Source organism: Pipistrellus hanaki, assembly GCF_964339955.1.
Source record: "Pipistrellus hanaki genome assembly, chromosome: 3".
Lineage (NCBI taxonomy): Eukaryota > Metazoa > Chordata > Mammalia > Chiroptera > Vespertilionidae > Pipistrellus > Pipistrellus hanaki.
This window is the reverse complement of record NC_140505.1, coordinates 121,623,078-121,636,182: the sequence shown is the minus strand read 5'-3', so window position 1 is coordinate 121,636,182 and position 13,105 is coordinate 121,623,078. Positions and strand designations below refer to the sequence as shown.

At 40.1% G+C, this 13,105-nt stretch overlaps 1 protein-coding gene across 2 annotated transcripts in view; it reads right to left on the bottom strand.

Moving 5' to 3' along the window:
• PAWR (pro-apoptotic WT1 regulator) overlaps window positions 1–13,105 on the bottom strand; it is a 124,304-nt gene that overhangs the window by 31,661 nt on the left and 79,538 nt on the right. For both annotated transcript variants that reach the window (XM_084880209.1, XM_084880210.1), the window contains exon 3: window positions 9,552–9,683. In XM_084880209.1, coding sequence (XP_084736335.1) covers window positions 9,552–9,683 — 132 coding nt within the window. The remainder of the gene's footprint in view (window positions 1–9,551; window positions 9,684–13,105) is intronic.

The following is a 13,105-nucleotide window of genomic DNA, read 5'->3' as shown; positions in this document are numbered from 1 at the left end:
CAACCCTCCCCTGCCCTCCCCTGCAGGCCTGCTCCCCCTCCCCCCAACTGCCCTTCTCTGCAGGCCTGGTCCCCCTCGCCCAACTACCCTCCCATGCAGGCCTGGTTGCCCCTAACTGTCCTCCCCTGCTAGTCCAGTCACCACTAACTGCCTTCTCCTGCCAGCCTTATTGCCCCTAACTGCTCTCCCCTGCTGGTCTGATCGCCCCCAACTGCCCTCCCCTGCAGGCCTGGTCCCCTTCAACTGCAATCCACTGCAGGCCTGGTCCCCCTCAACTGCCCTCCCCTGCAGGCCTGGTCCCCCCCAACTGCTCTCCCCTGCCAGCTTGGGTCCCCAACAACTGCCTTCCCATGCTGGCCATCTTGTGGCAGCCATCTTGTGTGTTGGAGTAATGGTCAATTTGCATATTACTTCTTTATTATATAGGATAACTAATACTCCAATAGTTAAAATTCTGATGAAGGCAGACCACACACTTACTCTCTATTGGTAAATTTGAATGTTCTCTTATTAGATTATCAAATTTGCAACTAAATATTAATTCATAGTGATTCTAGTAATCAAGTTACATTTCTTAAAAATGTAACGTTCCCAAAATTAGATAGACTATATTAATATTAAGAGAATTTTGAAAGAGTAGTACTTTACTTATAATGTGTCTCTAAAATCAGTAATTACAGATGTAATTTAAAGTGATCTCTATATTTTTTGAAAAAGAGAAAATTGGGCGTATCTTGAATAAGAAATGTTAGATAGAAAAAGCACTCCCCTATTATGCAGCAAAAAAAGGCCCTTAGAATTTTAAGGAGGAAAATGCTTGAAGTTTCTACACATTAAAAACAAAATTCTATACAAATGTAAATTCCACCCTACAATTAACCAAAATCTTCTATATTTCTGTGGCCACAAGATTTCCAAGCAAAGGGTGACAAATTAATAATTACTGTTACAGTTAATTCTATTCTAAATATTGGGGGGGGCAGGGTGGAGGAAATACCACTATCATGGAAACTTCTAGGAAAAAATACAATTGCTGCCCTACATGGTTTGGCTCAGTGGATGGAGCATCAGCCTGTGGACAGAAGGGCCCCGGGTTCGATTCTAGTGGTCAAGGGCACATGCCTGGGTTGAGGGCTCAATCCCAGTAGGTGGTGTGCAGGAGGCAGCCAATCAATGATTTTCTCTCATCATTGATGTTTCTCTCTCTCTCTACCTCTCCCGGCCTTTCTGAAATCAATAAAAAAAAATAAATTTTAAAAAATCTTTATAAAAAAGAAAATACAGTGCTAAGACTGATATTGGTCTTAAAATTTTGTTTAAAATTCTATGTAATTGAACTTTCAAATAACCCCAAAGCCTGTTATGCAACTGGTTTAAAATATACTTTTCCTGGAATAATCTTCCTTGCAATGGGATGGTTTATATTACTAAAGGGAAGGGGAATAGAGCTTAGAAAATGTTGGCAAAGCACAAACTGTTTTGTATAAGTTTATACAAAACATTCTACTATATTTAAGCTAAGAGTGGTTAATAAGGAAATCCCAGAAACATTGTCTTTACAGGTGCAGTGATTGTTCAGAACTTGTTCAAATATAAACAAGTATAGAAGCACATGTGACATGACCTGGCCAGTATGGTTCAGTGGTTAAGAATGTTGGCCTGTCCACAGAAGGGTCTGAGGTTTGATTCCTGATCAAGGCATCTGGGTTGCGGGTTCCATCCTCAGACCCTGGTGTGTCTCCCTCACATCAATGTTTACGTTTTTCTCTCTCCCTCTTTCCCTCCCTCCCATTCTATCTAAAAATCAACAGAAAAAATATCCTCAGGTGAAGATTTTTTTTTTTTTAAATCACATATAGCAAAATAATACTTAAGTTACTGAATTAATTAGCAACAAAGCCATAGCTCCCAGTAAAATTATGGTGTAATATGCTAACTGGCCCTCAAGACTAACTTAAAATACCTATACTATATATAATGTAGCAAGACAGACTGAAGATGAATACAAAATAAAATGCAGGCAGTCCTTGGGTTACGTCACTATCTCTCATTTAAAAAAAAAAAAAAGTTCTGTCATTTCAACGTATGAACATATGTTTTATGGTTTTTATTATTTATTTACTGCAAGGTCAGGAATTATCTTTCTGTTAAAATTTTTTTACTGTTTCACTTCATTACTGCTGTGTATATGTTCCATGTGAGTGACATAGATGCTTATGTGGGTATGTTCTGACTTACAGCAAATATCCCATTATGTTGCGCCATAGCAATGTATCTCCGATGTAACCCAAGGACCTATTGTATCTGTAATGTATCATATAAAGAGGTAATATGCAAATTGACCATCACGTCCTCGCTCAAGATTGCCATCCCCATGTGGTCACAAGATGGCCGGCAAGGGAGGGCAGTTGGGGATGATCAGAACAACAGGGGAGGACAGTTAGGTGTCAACAGGCCAGCAGGGGAGGGGAGTTAGGGGCAACTGAGTCGGCAGGGGAGCAATTAGGTGTCCATCAGGCTGGCAGGGGAGTGGTTAGGGGGTGATCAGGCTGGCAGGCAGAGGCGGTTAGGGGCAATCAGGCAGGCAGGCATGTGGTTGGGAGCCAGCAGTCCTGGATTGTCAGAGGGATGTCCCAGATTGAAGAGGGTCCAGGCTGAGTTGAGGGACACCCACCTCATGTGTACTAATTTTGTGCACCGGGCCTCTAGTTGAACAAATAAGAAAATATATTCAGAATAATGGGAAATAGTTTTCTCAATGTCACAAAAAGGGAGGTACAGGTACTAGAATAAACCTTATGCTATCAGGCTAGAATTCGAGTTATTGGTATATATTAGTTTCAATATCTATATGGGTAGATATACATATATATACACACAGAGAGACTCGCATGGATTTTGCAGGTCTGCACAAAGAGAGGAACTAGGAATAGTGAATCTTTTTTTTTTTTTTTTAATTTAAATTCTTTAATGTTTAGGAATAGTGAAATCTTAATAACATAAGATATACATGGTACCCACAGCCTAGATCTTGGTTTCAAAATATCATTTTCCAGTAAAAGGAATCAAGCCTCTTTAGAGAAACAGTTGCTCCCAAGGCTAGAGGTAGAAAAGTTAAAGATGAGCCTGTAACATCTTAGTATACCAGAAAACAAAGAAGTATTGTAAGAATGATTGAGATGTGGCAAAGAATACAAGAGCTTAAAGGATCTCCACTGGCCAAATGTAGGATAATTTGAATAACAAAGTGAATAATGATAGTTTGGTGGTAGACAAAATGATGATCCTCACAGATGTCCACATCTTAATCCTAAAACCTTCTAACATATAAGGTTACATAGCAAAGGGAAATTAAGCTTATAATTAACAACTCTAAACGGGGAGATTACCCTGGATTATTTGAGGGCCCAATGTAATCGCAAGGGTCATTAAGAGTGAAAGAGAGAGAAGAAAGGCAGAAGGAGATATGACTAAGAAGAAATGTGAGAATGACACCACGTAAGGACTCAACCCCCCATTGCTGGCCTTGAAGAAGAAAGGGACCAACTGGCCACTAAGAGCTGGAAAGGAAACCAATTCTCACCCAGAGCCTCCAAAGAGGAATTCAGCCCTGACATTGGTCTATGATTTCAGCCCTTGGTTTTGGATCCACGTAGGACTTCCAACTTAAAGAACTGTAAGATGATAAATGTGTTGCCAAATTTGTTACAGCACCAATAAAAAATGAATACAGATGGTAACAGGGTATAACCCATCAGATAAACTAGGGAATAGTGACTCGATAAAGTAGATATAGATATAGATATAGATATAGATATAGATATAGATATAGATATATAGATATATAGATACACACACACTCCACATATATATAGCTAATATGCAAAGTGTCCCCTCTGTAGTTCAATCAGTTGCTATGACATGAAATAGATATAGATATATAGATATATAGATATAAATATATAAATATATATATACACACACACCCCACATATATATAGCTAATATGCAAAGTGTCCCCTCTGGAGTTCAATCAGTTGCTATGACATGAACACCAGTGCGGAATGAAGAAAGGCCCCAGTTGGCAGCCGGAAGGCCCTGATTGGCCCTGATCGCTGGCCAGGCCTAGGGACCCTACTTGTGCATAAATTTTAACACTGGGCCTCTAGTAAGTAGATAGATATATGATAAATGGATAGAGATACAAAGTTTGATGGGAATTAATATATCTACATGGTTCAAAGAACTTATCCACAAATGCAGCCTGGCACAGTTGGGGAGGACTGAACCATCACGCCCTTGCACAAAAAAATATTTTTTCTTTCAATTTTATTTTGTACTAGAGGCTCAGTGCACGAAATTTGTGCATGGGTGTGGTCCCTAAGCCTGACTGGTGATCAAAACTCAAGTATTTGGTGTGGAAGGGCAGGTCCCAGCTGACTTCTGGGCCCTGGGAAGCACCTGGGCCCCTGAGGCCCCATGTGCCAACCTCCGCCTGAGTCACGGTGCCCGAGTCACCATGCGGAGATGCAGTGAGCACAGCTGGAAGCTGCAGGCTGGGGCCCAGTGTGGGCCTCTGGGCTGCCCAGCAGCACTGCACGAAGTTAGACAGGAACTGCACTCTCTCCCAGCCGGCCTCACAGACCGGCTCCTGTGTGAACCCATGGGAAGCCTGGCTGGCCCCTGCAGTCCCAGTGGCTCTGGCCTGGCTTATCCCGAAGAGGTCGCGTGAGCGCAGGGCAGGCTCCTCTCGGTTGCCCGGCAACTGAGTTCAGGGGTATCCTGTGTGCGAGCCCTGGCATCCCGGGAAAGAGTAGCAGGAGTAGTGAGAGCGAGCTCTGTAAATACCCCGCATTCTCACTGCACCTCCATCCCCGTCACCCCACCCCAGGTAACTGGCAAGAGGTCACAGCTCCCCACCCAGGTGCTGAGGGAGGTTGGTCGCTGTCACCCAACACCATTTCCCCTCCCAGCCCTGGGCCGGCCCCAACTGCGCAATCAGGGCCTGCCAAGGCTGGTTGCTGTCTGCGGGGTCATTGGTCTGGGCCAGAACCCCCGCCCAGCTCCCTCAGAGCCTGGGAGCCAGCGGCAGCCCCGGCCCCTGCCGCCACCACCACTGGTCGACGTCTGTGGGGCAATTGGCCGGGCAATTGGGCCCCTGCTCGCACCCACTCACCTGCTCCACCATCCCACCACAGTCCCACTCTGGTCAGGGCCCACTGGGGCTGGCAGCACTCCACTGCCGCCCGCTGCCAACATCACATCACTGATGCCCCCCATGTCCCGTGCTACTCTCTGGTGGTCAACACTCGTCATAGCAAGCGGTCGAACTATCAGTCGAACAACTTGCATATAAGGCTTTTATTACATAGGATTGGCTTCAGGTGTATAGGTGAGTGATTAGACAAACATATTCTTTTTGTTTGTTTTATTAATCCTCACCCAATGATATTTTTCCATTGATTTTTAGAGAGAATGGAAGGGAGAGGAGGAGAGACAAAAATAGAAACAATGTGAAAGAGACACATCAATTGGCTGCCTTTCACAAGCAGGATTAGGGATAGAGCCTGCAACCAAAGTATGTGCCCTTGATTGGAATCAAACCTGGGACCTTTCAGTCCAAGGGCTGATGCTCTATCTTCTGAGCCAAACCAGATAGGGCAACAACCATATACTTTACATTCTGTTCCCTTTGACATTTCCATTACCCCAATTAGTACTATACATAGTTATCACAGTATTATTGACCATATTCCCTCTGCTTTTCTTACAGCCCCATGACAATTTTGTAACTACCAATTTTTACTTCTTTTAAAAAAAAAATACATTTTTATTGATTTTAGAGAGAGAAAGGGAGAGGGAAAGAGAAACACCAATGTAAAAGAGAAACATCGATAGGTTATCGCCCGCACACACCTGGTCTGGGGATTGAATGCGAAACCTGAGTATGTGCCCTGACTAGAATTCAATGGTGACCTTTTGGTGCATGAGACAATGCTCAACCAATCCAGCCACATCAGCCAGGGCGCCAATTTTCACTTCTTAATCCCTTCACTTATTTTACCCAGTCCCCCAATTCCCTTCCTCTCTGGCAATCATCAGTTTGTGTATGAGACTCTTTTAATTTTGTTTGATCATTTATTTTGTTCTTTAGAATCCATAAATAAGTAAAATTATATGGTATTTGTCTTTCTCTGACTACTTATTTCACTTAGCATAATGGACCTAGAGGTCTACCCATACTATCGCAAATGGTCAGATCTCATTCGTTTTTATGGTCAAGTAGTATTCCTTTGTGTAAATTACCACAACTTTTTTATCCACCCATCTATTGATGGGCACTTGGGTTGCTTCCATATTTTGGCTATTATAAATAACACTACAATGAACACAGGGGTACATATATTCTTTCAAACTAGTGTTTTTTCAAACATATATTCTTTCAAACTAGGGTTTCTTCAGATAAATCTCCAGAGTGAAATAACTAGGTCATAAGGCAGATCCATTTTTAATTTCACAAAATACTTATCTTTTTTTCTCTTGTTAATCCTGACCTGAGATTATTTTCTCCATCAATTTTTATTTTTTTTATTTTTTTTTAGAATGGAAGGGAAAAAGGGAAGGACGGAGAGAGACAGAGAGAAAACATCTATGTGAGAAAGGTATTTCTATTGGTTGCCACCCTTGCACCCTGACGAGGGGCAGGGAAACCTGCAACCCAGGCATGTGCCCTTGATAGGGAATTGAAGGAGACCATTCGGTGCCTGGGCCAACATTTTAACCACTGAGCAACACCAGCCAAGGCAGAAAATTTTTTAAAAACTTTTTTTATTACCACTAGTTCATATTATCCCATCCAGGTGCTGAGGGAGATTGGTCGCTGCCACCCAACCCCATTTCCCCTCTCATCCCGGGTTCTGGCCCCAACTGGGCAATCAGGGCCTGCCACTGCTGGTTGCTGTCTGCATTCGTCATAGCAAGCAGTCGAACTCCCAATCGAAACTATGTCAAGTAGAAACTTAAAATATTCTACCTTTTCCCAATGCCACATTCATATTTCTATTTTATTCTTCACATTTGAAGTTTTGTTTCACTGAATGGTTGACTCACAGATAATGCTATGAAAAAAAAGTCCCTCCAACTTCAACGTGTCAATTTGGGACCCTTGGAAGAGTACCCCACTTTCATCCTAGGCACAGAGCCTGGCAAAACAGACACTTGGAACCAAGGTAAAGATGAGTCCCATCCTAACTGCCAATGACAGAAACAAAAATGAAAGAGTGGGCCTGGCAAGAAATTAGAAAAGGTACAGGAAAAAAGACAAACTGTATGAGGCAGAAAGCTCCTCAGAGCGCCCGGATCAGCCGAGACTGTTCCATATCTGCATGTGTACTGCATTTGGGAATAAGCCATGTGTTCTAACAGAAGCCAGCCCAGCTTTCACTGGGTAAGGGCTTCTTCCACAGAAAGAAATCAACCCTCTTTCTAAAAGCTGCTGCCTGATGTTATCTGAGTATGCCAGAATAAATGGAACGGCCAAGAACTAAAACCAGGTCTTAAAATGCTATATATTCTCATCCTAGCCGTTGTGGCTCAGCATTGGTTGAGCATTGTCCTGTGCTCCAAACGGTTGCCAGTTCAATTTCCGGTCAGGGCACATACCCAGGTTTCAGGGTCAGTCCTTGGTCAGGGTGCATACAGGGGGCAATCAATCGATGTCTCTCTCCCTCCTTCTCCCCTCCCTCCCTAAAAGAAATAAAAACACATTTTTTAAAAATGCTATATTGTTTCTATCCAAACAAATTAAGCCTATATCTTCACCTGGAGTAGGCCCGTATTTTTTTTAATTTTCAGATTAGGATTCTCATTCTCATGTTTAATTTATTTGTTCATCATTGTTCCATTCTAAAAATGAAAAGAAAAAAAAAAAGGAAAAAAAAAGTCCTTTGAGAAAAAGAAAAAACAAACAAGGGAAATTAAGCACTGCTTATATATTTTGCATCCAGGCACCAGGACTCACGGAAAAATACATTTTTTTCATTGAATTTATTGGGGTGATATTGCTTAATAAAATTATATAAGCTGTAAGTATACAGTACTATGATACATCATCTGTATATTGTATTGTGTGTTCACCACCCAAAGTTCTGTCACCATTTATCCTCCCTTTACCCACTTCTACCTCCCCACCACTCCTTTCCCTCTGGCAATTACCATACTGTTGTCTGTGTGTATAAATTTTGCTTTATTTATTTTTTTTTTGCTTAATCCCTTCACCTTTTTACCCATTCCCTAACCCCTTCCCCTGACAGCTGTCAGTCTGATCTCTGTATCTATGAGTTTGTTTGTTAGTTTATTTTGTTCATTATATTCCACATATAAGTGAAATTATATGGTACTTGTCTTTCTCTGACTTGTTTACTTCACTTAGCATAATACTCTACAGGTGGAATTAAGCCCAGATTCAATTTCAACTTTGTTAGACAAAGCATACAAAGAGTTTCGATTGTGAACAGTCACACAGATGCTGGAACACTGCTTGTCAGCTCACACCATGTTATCTGTAATAGGTTCCACTTGTCCCAGTAGCAACAATTTGGGTACAGGTGAACAGATAACCTGTATCAGGCTTCGATCTTTCATGTCAATATATCTCCTCAAAGAGCAGAGGAGAACGAAGTCCTTTATCCGCATACCAAACCACCTCAAAATACTTTGCTTCTCTCTTTCAAATGCATTTTTATCATTATCTTGCAAATATGTCATTTTTAACCAATAAAATGGGGACATTATTGGAAGCTCCTTTAAAAGTGGTATCTTAATAAAATTCATTTTTAAAAAGTCAAAACTGGAACTCTGAAAAGACTACACTAATTTAAGATCTCAAAATGTGATCAAATTAATTTAAGATTCCATTATATCAAGATCATTTCCAACTTAGAGTTTATATTAAAGTATTCTGCAAAGTGATTTTCTTAATACTTAATCATCCCAATACCATCAACTTCCAATTATGTGTGCCATAAGAATTTTTTAAAAATCAGCAAATTTAAATTGAGTTAAATTTTTATTTTAAAAAAGTATTTTATAATTACACAGAAATATAGAAGTTTCTAACAATTCACAATATTATTATCTTTAAACATTTAACTTTGTAGAACTTGCTGTTGAACTCTTTTATTTGCTATGCAATTCTAAAACAAATACCAAACAAGAATAGAACTGTACACTCACTTAAACTTACTAAGAGGTAATCATTAGTCTTGGTTGTTCTTACAATTGCTACTGTTTATATCTGATACATTTTATACTATGATACTGTTTATTAGTCAGCAAATACTCATCAATCAGGAAATAAAGACCAAACACTGCTTAAGTCAGAAGTGTTTGGATATGAGGAGGATCAGTTTTTAAATCCGTTGAAAATATTTCAATGAAGTTGATGCAACCAAAATGAAACTAGAAAAATTATTAATAGTAACTTACAAATTATCATTAAAATAGCTAGTGATGCCTGGCTAGTAACATCCTAGTATTTTTTAAATACTCACTTGTAGCAGATAGGAACTGCCTGGATCTAATAAGCTGACAGCTTCATTCTGCATAGTGTTCTGTTGTGTAACTGCATCTTCTCGTTTTCGCTCTTTCTGCCCCGCTTCATCATCTTCATATTCATCTAAGCACTGAAAGAAAGAACAGTTTTCATTTTACCACTAAATATTAATAGAATGTTTTAAAAGTATGTGAAAAAACATTTGATAGAATAAGGAAATATCTGTGCTTTCAGAAACTAATTTATACAATAGAGATGTTTCAGCAAAATACTGGTATACATTTCATTCCTGTAAATTAAATTATCTGCTTAATAGCCACAATTCCATATTCACATCACTGCCAACATGTAATCTCAATAGTTGCTTAAAGGTAGGGTTCACTCATTCTGTATCATCCATTCAACAAGTAAACAAACTGTGTCTACTTTAAACAAGGCACTTTTTGGAGGGAAACAAAAAAGATACACCACAGACAAGGTCTTATAGTGTACAGGGAAAACGAGACATCTATATAAAACTTAATGATAAAGGCCACTTTCTAGCTAATTAGTACTGTGAGTACATACAGAAGAGTTTTTTCACCTCTACAAAGACTCTGTAGAAGAGCTTATACTTTAAAGGATGGATAATACCTAGAACTGTAGATATAGAGAAAACAGACTTTCAGATGGTGGGAAGAACACATGGAAAAACTTACAGGAAAGGGTGTTGCTAAAAAGCTGAATCAACATGAGCAGTATCTATCTCTAGACTTTTTACATGAAAAAACAATAACCCATAATCAGAAACAAACTCTATCCATTACACCCATTGTAACTGAACACATTCCTAACCAATACACTGCCCTAAAGGATTCTATGAAAGACAAAAAATAAACAAACAATATCCCTGCAGGCACTCTGCAAACACTAAGACATTGACCATCATACAGAATGGCAGGAAAGACAACAGAACTTAAAAATTCTCTAAAGAGAGAGAGAGAGAAAAAGACGGAGGCCACTGTACAAGTCAAGAAGGATCACTGGAATGTCTGGAATAGGAGGAACCTAGTACATAAGCAGCACAGTGAGACACAAGGTTCACAATGGGGGATATGGAAGCCGAGAAGGAATCTTAAATTAGAATGATGTGGGGAGAAAGTCAGAAAAAGAATGGAAGGGGTGAGGATAATGTTCAGGGTCCTCTCCATTAATGAAACTGTGTGCACTGGTGTCATCTGGTCCTAGCTAGTCATGTAACCTGTAGGAGCTGGGGCTTGGATAACCAGTGCAAGAAAAATGATGATACTGTCGCTACTGCAATTGTTATGAGTAATAAGCTGTCCTTGTCTCTGACCCAAGAGACTCCTGTCTTCTGCCAGGACCCATAAAACTACTGTAGGCTAACATGTTAGTCTACAAGAAGGATAAGATCTCAGGTCCTTCACAGTTCACAAGGTGAAAATCAGAGAGATGCTGAAACCGGTTTGGCTCAGTGGAGAGAGCATCAGCCTGTGGTCTAAAAGGTCCAGAGTTCGATTCTGGTCAAGGGCATGTACTTTGGTTGCGGGCACACCCCAGTAGGGGGTGTGCAAGAAGCAGCTGATCAATGATTCTCTCTCATTGATGTTTGTAACTCTGTCCCTCTCTCTTCCTCTCTGTAAAAAAAAATCAATAAAATATATATTTTTTTTAAAAGAAAGAAAATCAGCCGAAGCCGGTTTGGCTCAGTGGTAGAGCGTCGGTCTGCGGACTGAAGGGTCCCAGGCTCGATTCCGGTCAAGGGCATGTACCTTGGTTGCGGGCACATCCCCGGTGGGGGGTGTGCAGGAGGCAGCTGGCCGATGTTTCTAGCTCTCTCTCTCCCTTTCTCTCTGTTAAAAATCAATAAAATATATTTTTTTAAAAAAAAAAAAAGAAAGAAAATCAGAGAGGCATATGCTCTAATCACATATAAATAATATATACCACATGTGTCAAACACAAGGCCCGCGGGCCAAATCCAGCCCGCCAGGCCTTGCAATGTGGCCCGCACCGCGCTGTCATCACTGCACTCCGCTGTCAGTTTATGACATTGTCAGTTTATGACTGTTCAGTAAACCATTCGGCCCGCGATTTAGGCTGGATTTTAGATTTTGGTCCCTTCTCTGATTGAGTTCGACACCCCTAATATATACATATACTATAAATAGCCTGAGAACTCTGTTCTTTTCACTACATAACATGGAAAGATGTTAAAGTGCTACAATTCCCTGGCATATAAGTAAAACATGATCAAACTGATTTTGAGAAAATAACCTGATAGAGTAATTAACTGTACAGATTAAGAGAGAGAGACAAGGATCAAAAATGAAGAGACTAGTCAAACAACGTAATAGATAATTTGATCCTATAAAAAAAATTTTCCTATGTGGAAAACAAAACCCAATAAATGATCATGTTAAATGGCAAAATATAAACAAAATTTAAAAGCAAAATTAGATTTAAGACATTAATGTCCACCAACATAGTTATTAACATCATTCTGGAAGGATTGTTTGATAGAAGTAGGTAAGGAAAATAAGATTTCAGCACTATAAAGAAGGCAAAACTCCATCACTTCAAATGATACGATTTTATCAAAAATATAACCTAAAATATTTTAGAATTATTAGAGCTACTTAAGATGGCTTTTCAATAAGTAAGCAAAAATAACTTCCCAAAGTAACATCAATAGACAATGAGCTTAATTTTAAAAATAACCTTAATGAACTAAAACACTTTATTAAAAAAAAAAACAACCTATAAAATGACTGAGAAATATAAATTAAAATCCATTCTTAAATTGAGAAAAACTTATTAGGTGTCAATAATCTTAATTCAACTTATAAAATTAAGAAAATGTCAATCAAAATCTTAAGAGAATATATTTGGAAAGTAGGGTGGGCCGTCTGGATGCACAAATACATAAGACATTCCAGAAAAATTACTTTTTTAAAAGGGTTTATGACAGAATATTCATTCTGGTTAACATTAAAATGTATAAAACCACAATAATGTAAACTGTATGACAGAGGACCTAGAACAGAAAAGAAAATTAAGCAAAGGAATTCTTCAGTATGTAGTACTGGGAAGAGAAGCAACCATTAATGTACAGAGGGGGCTGAGAAGCAAGAATACAAGACCTGGACAAAATAGAGTGGTCTCATCTCTAATCTACTCTACAAAGCAGCCATCCCTTTCTCCAGTACCTGAATTGCAAAAATCCCTGACTGTAGGATTGAACTTCAGTAGCATAAAGCTAGAATTCTTATTTCATGGAATCTACTAGTCCAATCTAATAAAGAGGGAATATGCAAATAGATGGTCATGCCATAACAAGCTGGCTGCGCCCACAGAGGCGGTGGGGTCCCATAACACAAGATGGCTGTGCCCACAGTGGAGGCTGAGTTCCCATAACGAGCCTTAATGAGCAATTAGCAGGGACCTGAGGCTGTGCCCCCCAACCAGGCGCCATGCTGGGGGAACTCAGACCACGCCCCCTGCTCCAGCACTAGGCCATGGGACCAGAGGCTTGACAGGGACCTCAGGGTG